Here is a 17,041-nt window from a genome sequence, read left to right on the forward strand (position 1 = left end):
GGCAGATGAAGAGGTGCTGAACAGATTGGAGGGGATCCCCGCACTCCGGGCAGGCGGAGCTAGGGGAGCATCCGATCCTGGCGGAATAGGACGCCAGGGAGCTGCAGTATCCCGAGCGGAGCTGGGATAACGCTGAGCAATAGGGACGAGGGAGTGAGGTCTCCACTGATGCAATTGGCGGAGGCAGGGCAGCAAGGACAGCATTTATGGCGGCAGTCGCCGCCATGCGGGAAGTAATCTCCCTACGGAGAGACCGCTTGGCTTCTCCGTATGTCCCAGCAGGCAGGATACCATTTGTCATGAGTGGTGTGACAAGATGGCCGAACCTTGACTGTATCGAGGCTTTCATAGGGCGGTCACCCAGAGGGGCAGAAACCATGCAAAAGGAGGCGTGGGAGGGCTGGAGGGCACTGGCGAGGAACTGGGCACAGGCCAGGTCCAGGTGCTTGAGCAAAGGGAGGATGCCGGTCTCCTGGTGCAGATGGGAGATCGGGGCCATTTTGAGGCAGCCGGTGGCTAGTCTCAATGCGGTATTCTGTATAGTCTGCAGGCTGGCAACTGTTGTATGGGAGGCAACAGGGTACCAGATGGGGGCCGTGTAATTGAGAATTGGGCGCGTGATGGCACGGTAGGTGGCAACTATGTCCTCCTTGAAGAAGCCCCAGTTGGTGCCAGCAAGGGCTTCTAGTACCGTATGCGGAGAGAACCCGTCACTTTTGTGGCTATGGCTCTTGCATGAGGGGAGAAAGTGAAGTGTGTATCCCAGGTGACGCCTAGGATTTTGGGGGTTTTGTCCAGTGGGATGATGCCATTGCAGATGGTGGCAGTGTTCCCGTGTATGCCGCGGGGGGATTAACTCGTAACCCACTTAAGTGAAGCTGAATTGGTCTAATAATGGTGTAAGTAAAGAGTTGCCAGAAGAGTTATGTTTTATTGTGGGATTTTAAAATACAACTGACATGCTGATGAATGTAGAGACAATATTGCTTATAGTACTTTAGGTCTATGGGACTTGGTGTTTGGTAACTGGTGATATGAAATAGGGAGCACAGGACGGGCAATAGCGCATAAGGTCCTCAGACAGCTGAAAGATATAAAAATTACAAATGAAATTTACTGAGCATAATGTGACCATGATGCAAAGCAGGTTACAATTGATCATGCCTAAATTTAGAGATTAACTTGAAGCAATCATGCTACAACTGAATAATGAACAAACATTTAGGAAATTAAGGACTGATAATTTAGCATAGTAAGTTAGATTGCAAGAGTTATTGGTGCAAAAATCATAATTAATAAACACAAAGCAAACAACATTGGAAGTAGATTTGACAATAATGCAAGTGAAGTTATATAGGTAAAACAAGGACTGCATCCCCATTATGTCTATGAACACTTGCAACAAAGTTAACTAGATTATGGTAGGGTTGTGCTCAATTAGTGCAGATAAATAATGCAATGGTTAAAAAAATGTGAAAAATGCAGTATTACGGAAGACATACATATATATACATTATCAGGAAGAGCTTCACTCACCCAACAGTATTGCAGAATTAACTTGATGCATTCAACTGTCTTGGCAGCATTTTAGTTACTGAATTAAACTTGGCTTGAATGGAATTCAATTATTACCTCTGTTCTGAAACAATATGAAACAAAAGGATGCATTGAGTATGAAAATTGGTTAATGACACAGATGGGTTGAGTGGAGAAAAAGCAATAATGCCTACCGGCAACAGCAGCTGGGTGCCAGTGGTATCGGGATTAGTGTGTATCTGGGGTGAAGAGCGTGACCGAGGACTTGCCAGGAGCCACGGCCAGTTTCTTGACTGCCGACCAGTCTGAGACGTTACAAAGGAGCGAGGCAAGCTTGGCCTCTGCAGCGTCGAGTCTCGGGGACGACACGAAGATGGTGAGGTTGTCCACGTATGAGGCAATATTGGGGGTAGGCACTGGGATGTCAGAAATGAAGTGATTAAATAGGGCTGGCGAGATCACCGAGCCCTGGGGGACCCTGAGTGGATGGCTCTGAAAGGCGATTGGGTCCTGAGATAGAGGCAAGATGCCTGCCTGCCTCAGAGGTAGCAGCACAGCCAGCGGACCAGGTTGTGATTTAGGTCCAAGGCCGCGATCAAGCTCAGGAGGATGGGGTGGTCGACACTGTCGAATGCCTTCGAGAGGTCAACCGCTGCGGCAACTGTGCAGGCTGGAGGGCGCCGTGAGTTAAAGCCCATCGTGATCAGGTGCGCGAGCGGGAGGAGGGATACACATGCTGTTATTCTAAGTGTCCGCTGACCACACTGCATTGTCGCAAATGTGAACTGTACCAAACGGTAATGCGTCATCACCTTACTTAATCCGTAAGACGTTAACCCCGCATCACTGTTTCCCTGCCTTACTATCCCCCAGCATCTTCTTCTCCCCACACTTACCCCAACTCTCCACCATTATCGCATGACTAACTAGAGGCTTTTCTCGCAGACCTTTGATGCTTATCCGAATTCAGGCGAATTGGGTTAGGTTAAGACGTTAAGTTAGGTTAGGTTAGTTTACAAGTCGTATAGATCCTGTTTTCATAGCGTAATGCAGTCAAGTGAGCAGAAACTAAGAAAAGCCGTCCAGCAGTCAGTGAAAAAAGGCCAGGGTGCAGAGGGTGGATGCAGCGTCGTCAATATATGGGTTTTTAAGCCCTAAGCGTCGCCAGGTAATTTATAGATGCGTCGCCGGGTAATTTTTAATGAAAAGCCATTTACCCTGAGTAATGAAAAACTATTTACAAGCCACAAACTTATTTACAAGGTTGCATGCACAATTTGCACATGTTACCCCAAATAACTAATTTTACCCTAAAAGCAGTCTGATTGTACAGCAAGTGTCAACTGAACATGTGATATCACAGTGATAATGCAGTCTGACCGGCTGACCGCTCTAATGTGACCGCAACTACGTACTTGTAAACTTGATGTTTACATTTTTTTTGGCAGGAACTCATTGCAACTGATTTCCGGACAAGATTCACTGCATCTTGATCCATCCAACATACTGGAAACCTTACTTTTTAACATAGTTGGCCAAAGACTGACAAATATATTAAATGCAAGAATTTCAATCTAAATGTGTCGGCAAGATCTTCTGAAGGCGTAAATTTTGCTACTGAAGCGTCGCCAAAGATCTTGCAATATTCATCCACTCTCTGCACAGTGGAAAAAAGGCGGAGAGACGGGGTATGCGTGGAGGACTGGAGGTAGAGTTATGCCGGGGGAAAACAGCTGCGACGAACGGACGGGCTGGGGCTGGAGTGCTGGCAGTGTATCAACAGCGGTATGGCGTAGGGAGTTGCTTAGGTACCAAAAATGAAAAATCGTGATTAGGTTAGACGGCATGGGAAGAGAAGAGCTGGTGGACGGTTTTCAGTACGGCGTAGAGCGATTGTATTGGTGGCCTACTTCTCATTAGCTTGCTGGTTAATTTCCATGAAGGGGATTTGTATTATTGGCTTTTAACATATAATCCCTTAGTCTACTCTTCCCTTTAGCAGGCTTAGCCTCCGCACGGAAAGGAGGATGAAAGATATGCTGGTCTTGGGAAATGCTGGCCTCTGGCATGCATCCCCTCGCGCTTCATCCCATGCCTAGGCAATTATTCAGGTGTTTACCGATAGGTTCCGTCGACCGTCGGCACGGGGCATGGTTGAACTAATAAAAGGTTGATCAACGCTGATGATGATTTTTCGCCGTTCTGCGAAATCAATCTTCAGTTTCGCCGTTCTCTAGATTGACGTCATTGGGTCATTGTGGGCACAAAATGTAAATAGTGTAGATCAACACATTGTTTTTATGTCATTTTTGAAAGCATTTGAAAAAATTGACCTCATCAAAATGGCCCAATAAAATTTATTGGCTGCATGCAACTAGTCTTATTTCAAGTAAAACCGGTGTTACAAACCAGTTTGACGTCACCTCGACGTCACGAGGTGACGTCACAAGGGCCAAGGTGACGTCACAGTTGGGATAACAAATGACATCCGCAGGTCGCTCTTGCACTAGGGAAAACCTTGTATTAGTTCAACCATGAAAAAAACTGACTTGTTTAAATTAGCCCAAAATTTTTTAGCTATTGCAACTAATCTTATTTTAAGCAAAACAGGTGTTACAAATCAGTTTGAATCACACGGTGATGCTTCAAAGTGACGTCACAACGACCAAGGTGACATCACGGTGGAATAACAAATGACATCCTCAAGGCGCGGCTGCGCATGGGTCAAACTTGTATTAGTTCAACCATGTCACGGGGCACCAAATATGTATGCCAAAAAAGAAAATCCGCTGGTACAGAATGGCCAAACATGCAATGCAAATCTGTTCGCTCAGATTTGGGGCAACATGTTTTCACGAGGACAGGTGCTTCGTGACCATGCTCAAGGGCCGCCTAGAGCGGCGGCGGGCCGGCGGCAGTGACCTTTACCATTAGTGGGCGCAGCCGTTGGCTACATGTATATCACGGGGCATGGTGGCCCTGTGGTTACCGTTCAGAGTGCAAAGATTGGCGCAGAGAGGGGCGGGTTTGATCCCAGCACTGTGCGCCAGTTTCTGGTCAGAATCGGCAAGGAGGCCGGGCGGTTAAGCACAACAGAATTATAGCAGTGAGTCGCGAGTTCGAGACTGTAAAATGCTGTGAATGTTCTGCGATGTTAAGAATCGGCGACAGGCCTACGGCCTACTAAACGCTGAAACCGCTATTATTATTATCATTAAAGGGGGAGGGGCTCCCTTGAAAAAATGCTTTCATTTTTGTTTTATGAGGTCATTCTTTAGTCGGAAAAAATGCGCGTCTAAAGAAGCAAACCGTACGTATACGTCTCAGGTCGGATATGAAAAGTTGCCGCAAGATTGTGAATGTACCGAACCATGGTTGATGGTACCGAACTACATTATTATTCTCAATAAACTGGAGGACAACGAGTCATGTGGAACATGATGATACCCTAGTTACAATTTACAAAAAAATACAGTAATTTATTTTCCATCTTCAATTTCGTATATATAATATCATATTAACAACATAACATATTATCTCTTCCCATTCAGAAGCAAATACATTGAGACACATTTCATTCAATTGTCGTAAACATATCTATTGGCTTCAGACGCATTCCTTCCATATATTGTTCTACATCAGATTTTTACTCAAGCTCAAAAATAAATCGAATTGTGAAGTACGTATGTAATCTAAAAATTTCGCGGTTACACCATTTATTAGGCTCTGCTTCCATCTTCGTACTTTGTACTGTATCCACTGGGTCACCCTGCCTCATTAAATTGTATAGCTCCCGTGTAGATTACAAGATGCGGCATGATACTACAACATTTCTGCCTTCAATAACTATGTAAGCACGGAAAAAAACGAGTATAGCGACAGCGAGAAAATCACAATTTCACATTTTCAGCATAAGAATTGAGTTTCCTTTTATTCACCTGCAGGAATTTGTAAAGAAAATAGTCTTGCAAGATGAAAATATTTGTATTCGAACTAGCGTACAAATGTGAGAAAACTAGAGTACACGTAACGAATGAGTTAAAAAAATCCGATAGGAACAATCCTTCAATCATGGGATATTTTTTTCAGTGGTATTGACGAGAAATATGCCACATTGTCGCGAGACGGTCGAACGTTTTCATGTAACTCGAACATTCTTGAAGTGACATTCACTCAAAAGGCAGAGAATGCACAAAAAATTGTAAGTACATTGAAATAAACATAATCATCAAAATTTCAATGTAAATCACGAAATCGCTAAAAAATATACAAAGCGACGTAAAAATAGACTCCCTATTCTCGATGAGTAATAACGTCCATATTAGGGGTTGTTATAGAATTTAAAGGGCACTATTTGCACTGAAAATCTCTACTTTCTGCTTAGAAAAAAAAAAAAAACACATCGGTACTAGGATCAGATCAATCCAGTTCCAACATCCGCTCAGGTTATGTACATTATTATTATTATTATGTCTATTTTAGTTGACAGTAAATAAAGATATTGCAGTCTAACTAGTTCCTTTAAATAATACTTAGCAAAGAGGCAAACTAAATCAAGCACCCCCTTCTTTTTTGCCAGTATCTTTGATGATCCGACTTATATTCGCCGCGAAATTTTTTATGGGGTTATTGGCAATGCATTCTTCTATTTTGGTCGTGATAAGGGAGATGGTACGTTCCCCCTCCCGTGCCATCTTAAGCGTTTGTTCCTTCCGCGCTTCGATTCTGTAGAAGAGAAGACAGATAAAAAAAATTGCACTCCGTTCAGCAATCTCTAAGCGGCTGATTCCCATCAATGAATAAAAAAAATTTCAAACCCAACCACTTTATACCTATTTATTTCATGAGGTGAGATTCGTCTTATCATTTCAGCTATAAGCAATGTTATCAACTCACTGCCCAAGCAGTTATACATGTCAATCCAACGAGGTGGGACCACAATTAACAAGATCAGCAAGTAGACCAAATCATATACTCACTGCTGGCCGCGTTGATATAACTTCTCTTGTAACGCATAAAGCTCCGTATTGGGCGCTCGCCGTCGCCGGCAGGAGAGCTGTTGCTGCTGTGCCGCCAGCTCGTCGAGCTTCGCTTCCTCCTGTATGTGTTGGGGCGCAATGCGGAGACAAAGAATGGGGACCACAATTAACAAGATCAGCAAGTAGACCAAATCATATACTCACTGCTGGCCGCGTTGATGTAACTTCTCTTGTAACGCATAAAGCTCCGTATTGGGCGCTCGCCGTCGCCGGCAGGAGAGCTGTTGCTGCTGTGCCGCCAGCTCGTCGAGCTTCGCTTCCTCCTGTATGTGTTGGGGCGCAATGCGGAGACAAAGAATGGGGAAAAGAAGGAAAAAGGAGGCAAGGGTGGAAAAAAACATGGAAGGAAATGAAATTAAATTTAGAAAAAATGAAAAATAATTATAAAGATACATTTACGAGAAGAAAAGGTGAGGAAAGGAAAACCAAACAAAGATATTAAATTATTCTTGGAATATTGAGAGAAATAGAAGCCAATATAGAATTGGTGGCAGATACGCGACGTTGCGAGTAGGAAAAGCGACAAGAAGCAGAGTGTATGTCGGAGAGAAAACAAACAAATGGTGAGTATTGGCCAAAGTTTTACTTAACTTCTTAATTTAATGCGTAAGAATCAGTAAAATGTTCAGTTCATAGACACGTAGGAGCACAAAAACTCGAACAAGGCAGGAAGTGATGAAAAGGTAGAAATGTAGTCAGAGGATTGACAGTTCTAAAACAAGAAATGAGAAGAAAATTGTAGGACTCTCATCAAAAGCTGTGGCATAACTTCAAACCACAGCTCAGTCTGGAGAGTCCAGTGACAGGCGCTCGCGATTCTTGTGCTTCTTGCGTCTCAGACCTTTTACTATTGCATCATTCAAGCCAGATATTTGAGAGCAAAATTCACTTAATACAGATTAAAAATGAGAAGTTGCGAATGCTTCATGTGAGATCTTACTTCACACAATTGAACTAGCACTTTCGCCTCGGTTCTAGTGCTACATGGTACAGTTGCAAGAACTAGTGATACTGACCTTAGTCTTCATCTCTTGCAGCGAGTAGCATATGTCTTCTTCAGCACTTCTGATGCGCATCTCTAATTGCGTTCCTTGGAGCTTCTTATCTTCCACCTGTTGAAGTAGTCACGCTACTTACAACCACGAACATACTATTATATTATATATACGAAATATTTTATATCATATAAACTACTAAAGGAACAAATTACTTTCAACTAAGATCGTTGGAATTTTAAACTGCATCATATCATTTAGCATGAAATTAAATTAGCATCATCAGCTTTTATCAGAACTGTATAAATGGCACAAATAGACTCGTACAGTAACAGAAAATGAACAAAAACTGAAACTATCTCATATAAAAAATGAAGATAATTGACCGGTGCCCTCCTAATGTTAGTGTAAAATTCATTTGATGGCATGATCACATTGCGCGGTATGCCAAACGTACGATCTGCTCGTATTTGCGGCATTGTTCTTCGTGCTTGCGGCGCAGCGCATACGCCTCCACAACCTTGGCGCGCGCCACACGCAACTCCTCCGCCAACTTGTCGCTTAGCTCCACAATATCTTCTACGAGCAGAGGAGCAGATGCTACGTCATTGCGCTTCATCGGATGTTCTGAGTCTGAAGGCTCGTCTGAAGCTGCTCACAGATGTCGTTCATTGTTGTCATAATTGCAACTTCATTAAAAAAACATAGAAATAAAAAGTAAGACATCATTGAGGCTAAACGTTTTCCTCTTCGACAGCATTCAAATTAGGCACAAACAGAGCGATCTTCGCAATTTTGGTACTCTGGTGAGATCGAGCAGAAAGAAAATTATTATGTCATCACAACTCTGACGTAAAAAAATCAAGCTGTTGATGCTCTAGTTCTTAAATATTTTTGAATGAGATCGCACTTACATATCAAATAACAAATAAACCAAGAATTAAAAGTACAAAGAAAGCCAGTGAACACTTTTTCAGAAATCGATTTTGCTGGTTTAGTGAAAGAAATATCAGGATTTTCAAAAATTTTTGAAACTTAAACTTTACAACGATGTTAGCATTCACTTCATTCAAAAAGTCTTGTCAGAACAAACTTTATTCAAAGGAATTGTCCAGGAGAAAGAACGCTTTGGAAAATTCAACAGACAAGAAGATCGAATGTGATATATAATTCGGTTATTTATGGTTTACTTTTGATGGATTTATTTTAACATCAACATTCCAGAGGATTGACTCGAGCATTCAGGAAAACACAAGTCAGACCTACAAAAAGAAAGTGACAAATTGAGACATTTTTTACATATGAATTCGTAATTATCAATAAAATGGTGAAGAACATAAAACAGCAACGCAGTGAAAACTAAAAGGCACTAACCAGTCTGGCGGTCAACGCGGCCGTTGACGAGAGGGCCGACGACGGACGCGGCAGGACTCGCGTTGTGCTCCTGGATGAGTGCTGAGAGCGTCACCTGCCGTCTGCACAGCCCCAGCTCCAGATCATAGATCTGTAAAGTGACATCACATCATTTAAACATACTCGTCAATATGGGTAAATACGTTCGTTTAAGACTCTAGCCTAACACTAGTATTCGCAAAAACTGATAAAAAATATAACTCGGTACTCACTGCAGTGAGTGACAGAGAGCGCATTTTCTCGCCGACGAAAACGTGAAGTCACGGACGGACAGACAGACGGACGGACAGACAGACGGACGGTCATGGCAAGCACAATAGTGCATTTTTTCCATAAATGAGAAAATGCGCTAAAATGAGTAAGCCCTAAAAAAAATTTTCTCCGTGTCATTCTTGTTTTTACTATACTTGGTTCATCTTTGGAATAAATTCTTTTAGCAAACATGTAAAGTCGAGTGTGATTTCATTAGTGACAGTGCATTGCTTGCGGTAAGGTTTTAATGCCTGCTTGTTATTTACTCGAGCTTGTAATGGCTTCCGTCTTGCATGAAGGCATAGATAAGGACAATTGTGTTCGTACGAACAGCCATCACCATACCAACGATCATATATAATAAGTAAGTTGTGAATGGCAACAAACCAGTCATATTTTAGCCAACACCACAGCAACACCTAACAAGTTATATACACCAACTAAACATATAAACAAATAGCAAAACACCACAAGTACGACAAAAAGTACTCAAAAAACTCTCCAATGTACTGATAAGAAAAAAAATATTTAAAGGATTTTAAAATTTTTCTGACTTTATTTTGAGTGCGTTTGCCATGTTCCTGGAGTTGTTGCAGCGTAGCAAGTGAAGTGCGCGCGTGGTTCTTGATGCACAAAAGCTCTTCTTGAGAATATTTCTGTGATGACTTCATGGCCGACAGGCGGTCGACGGTTTCTACTAGCTGAAAAAATTATTACAGATTTACCACAGGCAATCTAGTTTCAATTTTCATGTTATTTATAATCACATAATCCAACAAATGATTTCCAGGCAATTGTTTATGATTATAGCACAAAACTCAGAGCAGTCATCAGAAAAGAATAAACGACAACTAACTTAATGTTACGACGATAACATACAAATGACAGCCAAGTCCTTGAGCTCACCTCTGTCTTCTGTGAGTGCAGAGAAACCACGTGCAGGAGAGCCTTTTGCTTTTCCTCATCCAGCATCTTCAGCTTTAGCCTCATCTTGGCGTTGAAGTCGTCGAGCTTTGCTTCGTCACTTTCAAGCTGCCAATTAAATAAGGCAATAAAAATACATAAAATAACAATTGAGACATGTTAAATTCTGGAACTAATAAGATGAGGCATAATTAAAGCAAATTGCCAAGAAGGAAATGAATTGTTGATAGATCTCAGGCTGTATTATTAGCTTCTTAATGACAGTATCAAGAGCCACGTGTAGTTTTAATACAGTGAATGTAATGTAAACAAGAGTAGGCGTCTCAACTTATTCATTCTGAAATAAAAAATGACTGTGATTTGAACACCAAGTAGCGGATGCCTGTTCATTGCGGGCTGAGTAATTATTTGTTATGGTTTACGGGTAGAAAAATTATCTTCTAAGCTATGTTACCTCATTTCTCCTTATTTGCAGATGCTGCAGAGGACTGCGGTCGAGCGTGAGCTGCTGCTCCTGTAGCGCCATCATTTGAATCTCTTCTTCAAGCTGCCGATATCTGGCCCCGTCTACACCAGCCTGCTGCTGCACAGCCTCCCTGTAGTTCTGCAATAATATATGCCACATGGGGATAGTTACATACATACTCTGTACTTCTGGAAATAATGTTTCAGTAAATACTACAAATGAGCAAGTTACAGACATATATTATATATATCCTTCAGTTCTGGGATAAAACTTCATGAAATACCGTACCACAAAAGGACAGGTTACGGTCCTCTTCAGTTCTAAAATGAAACTTGCTGCATACAAATAGGATACATCAGTATCAACTCAAAAATTCTGAACATACCATAATCAGTAATTTGTATACTTTTAGCTGCGGACTTGTAAGTTTTTACCTGCACATGTCATTCAATTAACAAAATCTCCTATTGGCAGGGTTCGTACTGGTGTTTAGAAAAAGAATTCCATGACTTTTCCATGACTCTCCATGACCATCAATATAATTTTCCAAGACTCGTATACGACAGGTTTGGCGTGACTGATAGACTAACCGTACATATTCTATCATCTCCTACAATTGATAAATAGCAAACGTGTAAATGCATAGAGTAGGCAGACACAGAGGAACATAAATGACACAAATCTGAAAATCAAACCCGCAATGGTATTATTACGAATTCAAAAGTGTAAAACCACAACAAATATTGAGTAATGCACACAAGATTGTACATGATAATGTCAATACAGTTCAGAACATTCTTCAACACCACTACCCTAACATTCGATTGGCAGCTATTTCATCAACTTTTCTTTATGTTCAGTTCAAGAGTGTCTAGCTTCTGTTGCTTTGTTTTCAAAGATTGCCTCATGGCGTTGAACTTTGCGAAAATTTTCAAATCCCCCTTTCTCTCCGTTGCTTCTGCATATTCATCTGCTGCTTGCTCAAGCGCCTTGATGCCTTCATCCGTACGCCATTTCTTCTTCTACAGTTCATCTACTCATCCAACAGAGCCTTCCTCTTCTGGGTTTTCTGGGCCTTCGCATTCTGCTCGTTCTCAACTGCCAAATAATTATTGTAGGCTGCTTTGGCACTGCCAGCTGCAAGCAGCATCTGCTTGGTGATGGTCATCTTGTCCAGACCACCAACATGTGCAACATGATCAACCACAGCACACAGGGCAACCACCGTTTGTTCTTTCATGTTATGTGTCATGATTTCCTTGTTGAACGAAAACCCCTTTTCAACCATGGCTTGGCCATGATACATGAGCATGAGCATCTGCACTACCAACCAAAGCTTCTTGTAGGTGCTCTTTGACAGAATGGCATGCCAAAAAGTGTCCAGTTGATCAAAAGTTGAAAATGCTTGAAACTGTGCGTTGAGTTCACTGCAATGTTGTGATTCATCTCTAAAGTGCTTGTAAATGAAAAGTGAGATATCACCATTTTCAATGCCCACCAAATTTCAGACATCAGGACATCTTTGTTACAAAGCTGGTCAGTTCGCCATTGGTGTTTGCTTTGGCAGAGGATACAGGCCTGCTCTCCGTCTCTACATTCACAGTGGCAGTAGACACTACAGTGCTGATGCGTGCTGACTTTTGCAACGACCTATTCCCTGATACACTTTTGGAGCAAGAAACTGCAGTTCCATTGCTGTCAGCAGGCCACAAATCGGAAATGCGTGACTGCGCTTTGCTTTTCTCTTCACTGTGTTGCTTAGCTAACTTGGTGTTTGCTGCCTTTAGCATGGCTCTTCAAAGCTGCTTCCCCCATATTTGACACATCGAAGTCTTTCAAGAACAATGTACATATCGCCATACTTTCTTGCTTTGGATGGCGAGCAAGCCAGTCACAATAAGCTTCTATTCTTAACCACAAGTCATGGAATTTACACTATCCAGGCGTGGTGATGCAAAAATTGCATGCTGGAGATGGAACGCTGCCACTGCAGATCAATAAGTTGTCGAATGCAACTGATTGGAGATTACGAGAACCAATTAGAATGCATGAAACAAGGGACTGTGCCAATCAGAATGCAGGAAACAAGAGACTGCACAAACACACGCTGCACAGAAAAACACTCATTTTTTTTCTTATATCACTTGCAAATTCCATGACTTTCCAAGACATGACATGAAATCCAATGACTTTCCAGGCCTGGAAAATGAAAAATTAAATTCCATGACTTTCCAGGTTGTCCATGACCGGTACCAACCCTGTATTGGCCAAATGAAAGTACAAGAAAACTATTGCGCTTCAAAATGATCACTAGATATGTTGATGTCGCAAGACAAAATCTTCAGAATATCCCTGTAAAATCACACAAGGTGCACCACAAAATGAGGAATACCTACACCAAAAAAGGTGTAGGAGGCGGAAACACTCACCATGAGGCAATGTTCATATTGTCCAGGTATCTCGGGTTCAGATGCAGCATCCAGGTAGCAGTTGAGATGCTCCCAGATAGAAATATCTTCATTATCAAAATCAATTGGGTAGGCGATTTCCTCGACCACCAGGCCACTCGTCATTTGCACGAGGTTGCACATCCATGCCAGCATGGTCAGCAATGTGGGCCATGAGTGAGGAGATCCAACTGCACCAACATTCATTAGTTTAATCTTCAACTAGGAGCAAATATTGGAGAGAAAAGGCAAGGCAGGGTTGCATGGAATAGAAAAGAATAGCCTTCAAAAGGTTTGTGACAGATCTAACATATTACATAAATATATACATTACATATATATACAGCCACAATTCTGAATTCCTAATTTATAATCAGATTCATAAAATAAAAAATTGGTATTAAGTACAGATAACAGAAGAGCACTCAGCAGGATATATTGTCATATAAACACAAAATAAAGTGCAAGATGAATTGAAAAGCTTTCTTACCGGAAGCAAAAGTGCTCTTAGGAATCTGTGAAGGGTATGACAAGTGCTTCAGCCTCATTGGTATTTCATCAGCAAACCGGGATGACAGCTGAAAATTTGGTTCAATCATCCCATAGATGAACTGCAAATAAAAGATTATTATTAATAAAACTGGGGATTATCACATATTAAAATATTATTCTTGTAGGAATCTTCCAAAATTCCATGAAACATTATTCAATGATTACAAAGTTATTAATATAAAACAGAAAGTTTCTCCTGTGTTTAATACTAGAAGCACAGCAGTTGTACAACACCTTGAAACACTGCGCAAGGTCATTTAGACCTCACGCGTTAAAAATGGTTAAATGACTCTTTTGCCTCTGGAACCTGCTATGGATGAATGGAATAACATCTTAAATATTCTTAATTGCACATTTTACTAATTTTATGCTACACAGTTTCTAATTTGAGCATCGGTAAGCGACTTCTGCAACATGCTGTAGTTAAGAGATGAAGAAGAGTATGTAAATACTGTTTGTTTGATCCTGCTTTCCATGTGTTACCCATGGAATGCTCTCCAAACTTGTTCTGACAAGTTTGAGCACAAGCTACTAATGTGTAAAGTCTTGTAACATGGAATTTAAATGTTCTTTGTGTCTGTACAATGTTTTGTAAAAAATAATAGCAAAGTAAATCTATTATGAGGTCACAATGACCTAATCATGCATGGAGGTAGAGCACTCAATTGTACTGTACAATTGATGTTTCAAATTATTATCACGTAATTAGATATATAATAACAATAAAAAGTCATAAAACTTTCAAGTGAAACATTTACATTTTATGCCTATTTTAAAATGCAATACAAGGACATTTGACCTCACAGTGCTTCTACTGTTAATGTACTAGCTTTGAACAAAGACGTGAAATTCTCACCGTAAAGATGCTAGCAAAATCTTTATTAGAAGGAGTACTGAGAACACGCCTCTGAAGAAGACTAGAGTCCACATTGCAATAGCCATTCTCAGTGAGGAAGGTGAATATGGTGTCAATGCAATGCTTTTTGTAGGCTGCATTATTGAAGGGCCTCGTGTCCCTACGCCGGCTGCTTGCTTGGCTTTGGCAACTCACTGAGCTCATTCGTCTGTCATAAACAATGCTGAGCTACAGAGCTGAGAAGTATCAGACAAACAATTCATATAAATATTCAAAACTTTGCAAAACTTGTTTATGAACTGTAAATATCTTGGGAGGAATGTGTATCAAAAGTCTCTCGAATACTTTGCAAATGAACATATTTGCATGTTAAATACACAGTTCAAAAACTTCTGTTTAATCATTTATTTACATAGTAAGAATGCCTTGTTTACATATCTAGACATTGAAATGCCTACAATTCTAATTAGAAAATTTTGAAATGAATCCACCTTGAAATCTTGCACACATGAAATTAAAAAAAAATCAAAGGTATCAGAGAAGACATTATGAACAGAAAAGGTTTCATCATAACCCAATTGATGGCTGAAGTTAAAGCCAGGATCAACTCACTTGGACTGAGTTGAGGCCGGAGCAGCATAGTTGACAGGACCGAGGACAGTTCGTACTGGAGTGGCTTTGAGCTTAGCTGGGGTGGGGCCAGCCGTACCACAACCGGCTCCGATTGCTGAAACACGACCACCAGAGCTTGTGGAGAAGCGCCCAACTGCCTTGAGTCGTGCTTTCAGGGCCATGTCATCCACACTTGACCGCCTTTTCAGTTTCACTATTACATGCAATAGAGAACAGTGATAGTTATCCATACTCAACTGGTATTTGAACATAACCTTCAGCTCGGCCAAAATTAAAATGCATGTATAATTGGGGGTTTAAGTTGCCAAAAAAATGAAGTTGATGTCAATATGCACATAATACCATCCTCAAACGAATAAACAAATTTTATGCTGCAGCAACACATGTTAAACAAACCATAAATTATTCTATTATATAATCTAGGCAGAAGCAGGAGCTATTAAAATCAAATCAAATCATTTATACAAATACCCAAATACTTGGCATTAGATGGTGGCAGAGTTTTCTTGTTGAAATGTGTACAAATAATGACCAGAGAATGCATTATATTCAAATTTTCAGAGAATCAAAAATTCTTCCCATGATGTTATTAGATCAAAAGGCAGGTAAAAAAGTCACTAGATTGTTTTAATGGCAGATTCACTAGAAATTTAAAAGCGAAGAAAACACCACAAAAANATCCTTAAACAGAGTATTTAGACAGATCTCTATAGTTTCAAAAAGCAGTATATTTGTAAATAAATTTTCTACGTCAAAAGAGGCCATTGTTAAGCCCTAAAGATCAGTAAAATCTTTCAAGCGGTCAACAAAAGTATACGAATTGTCTACTGTATAATGGTTAGTTGCAAGACAGTTTAAGACAGGAACCAGAAACTTAGCCAGTTTAAAACTAGGGGCATTATATGCGGCAAAAATTTGTAGGAATTGAAACTTTGAGAGGCAAAATCCGACTTATGAATTTTAGGCGAGCCATATAAAATCCCAGGGCATGAACCGGAGACGTAAAGTTTAGAGTATATATCAGATGAGAAGGCAGACAAGTCCTCGAGTTTTCGCAGAAAGCTATTGATTTTATCTTCGATTTTCAAAACAGTTTTAGAGATTGGTTTGGTAATTTTGACAAATTTAGAAGCTTTTTTAGTTTTTGTTCTTTTAGATTCAAGATAAACGGGCTTCAAACACTATTACACCGCAGCTTTCGTATATGCTCGACTTTTCATTCCATGCATTTTGAATTTGAATTTTTGCGCAATATCTTCTCGCTTAATGGATTTCCTTCTGGCTTGGTGTTTACCCAAATTAAGAAATTCATGTCTAAGCGATACAGTGAAGTTGTTCCAGAACCTGATGGTAGAAGAGTTGTTTACTGTTCTCTTCCATACTTTGGCCATGCGTCCGAAGTTATGTCAAGAGAATTAAAAGTTTTGTTTATGAAATACTTCCCGGAAAATAATCTTCGTATCTTACTGGTGAATAATTTCAAAATGGGTTCGTTTTTTAGGTACAAAGATATCCTTCCTCCTCATATGCGATCGTCCCTAGTTTATAAATTTAGTTGTGCACGATGTGCATTTGCGTACGTCGGAATGACGGCACGCAACTTTTACACTCAGGTCACTGAGCATAGAGGTAGGAGTTATAGGACTGGTCAGTTACTATTGCGCCCTCCTCATTTGGCTGTGCGCACTCATGCCAAACAGTGCAACGTTCCAGTGTCCGACACAGACTTTAAGGTTTCAGCTTATAGTTCTGGTGCTTCCGATCTGCGTATTTTGGAATCATTGTATATTTTTAAAGAGAAGCCTAGTTTAAATGCTGCCTATAGTTCTTATCCATTAGAAATTGTGAATAGATAGGTACTTACTTTATTATTCTGCCCTTTGTCTGCAAATTTAGGTTTTTAACTTCTGTGTGTGTTTTTTTATTAA

At 40.7% G+C, this 17,041-nt stretch overlaps 1 protein-coding gene across 1 annotated transcript; it reads right to left on the minus strand.

The window, feature by feature from the left end:
• Positions 1-5,923: 5,923 nt before the first annotated feature.
• LOC108677831 (kinetochore protein NDC80 homolog) lies at positions 5,924-15,324 on the minus strand. The gene is made up of 12 exons (XM_018166120.2): positions 15,093-15,324; positions 14,481-14,688; positions 13,563-13,683; positions 13,055-13,263; positions 10,614-10,763; positions 10,142-10,267; positions 9,790-9,936; positions 8,945-9,074; positions 8,028-8,221; positions 7,592-7,687; positions 6,720-6,838; positions 5,924-6,261 (listed from the first exon to the last, which is right to left on the minus strand). Exons 1-12 carry the CDS (start codon positions 15,272-15,274, stop codon positions 6,090-6,092), a joined length of 1,854 nt encoding a protein of 617 aa, XP_018021609.1. The 5' UTR covers positions 15,275-15,324; the 3' UTR covers positions 5,924-6,089.
• Between the last annotated feature and the right edge of the window lie 1,717 nt (positions 15,325-17,041).

Source organism: Hyalella azteca, unplaced genomic scaffold, assembly GCF_000764305.2.
Source record: "Hyalella azteca isolate HAZT.00-mixed unplaced genomic scaffold, Hazt_2.0.2 contig15360, whole genome shotgun sequence".
Lineage (NCBI taxonomy): Eukaryota > Metazoa > Arthropoda > Malacostraca > Amphipoda > Hyalellidae > Hyalella > Hyalella azteca.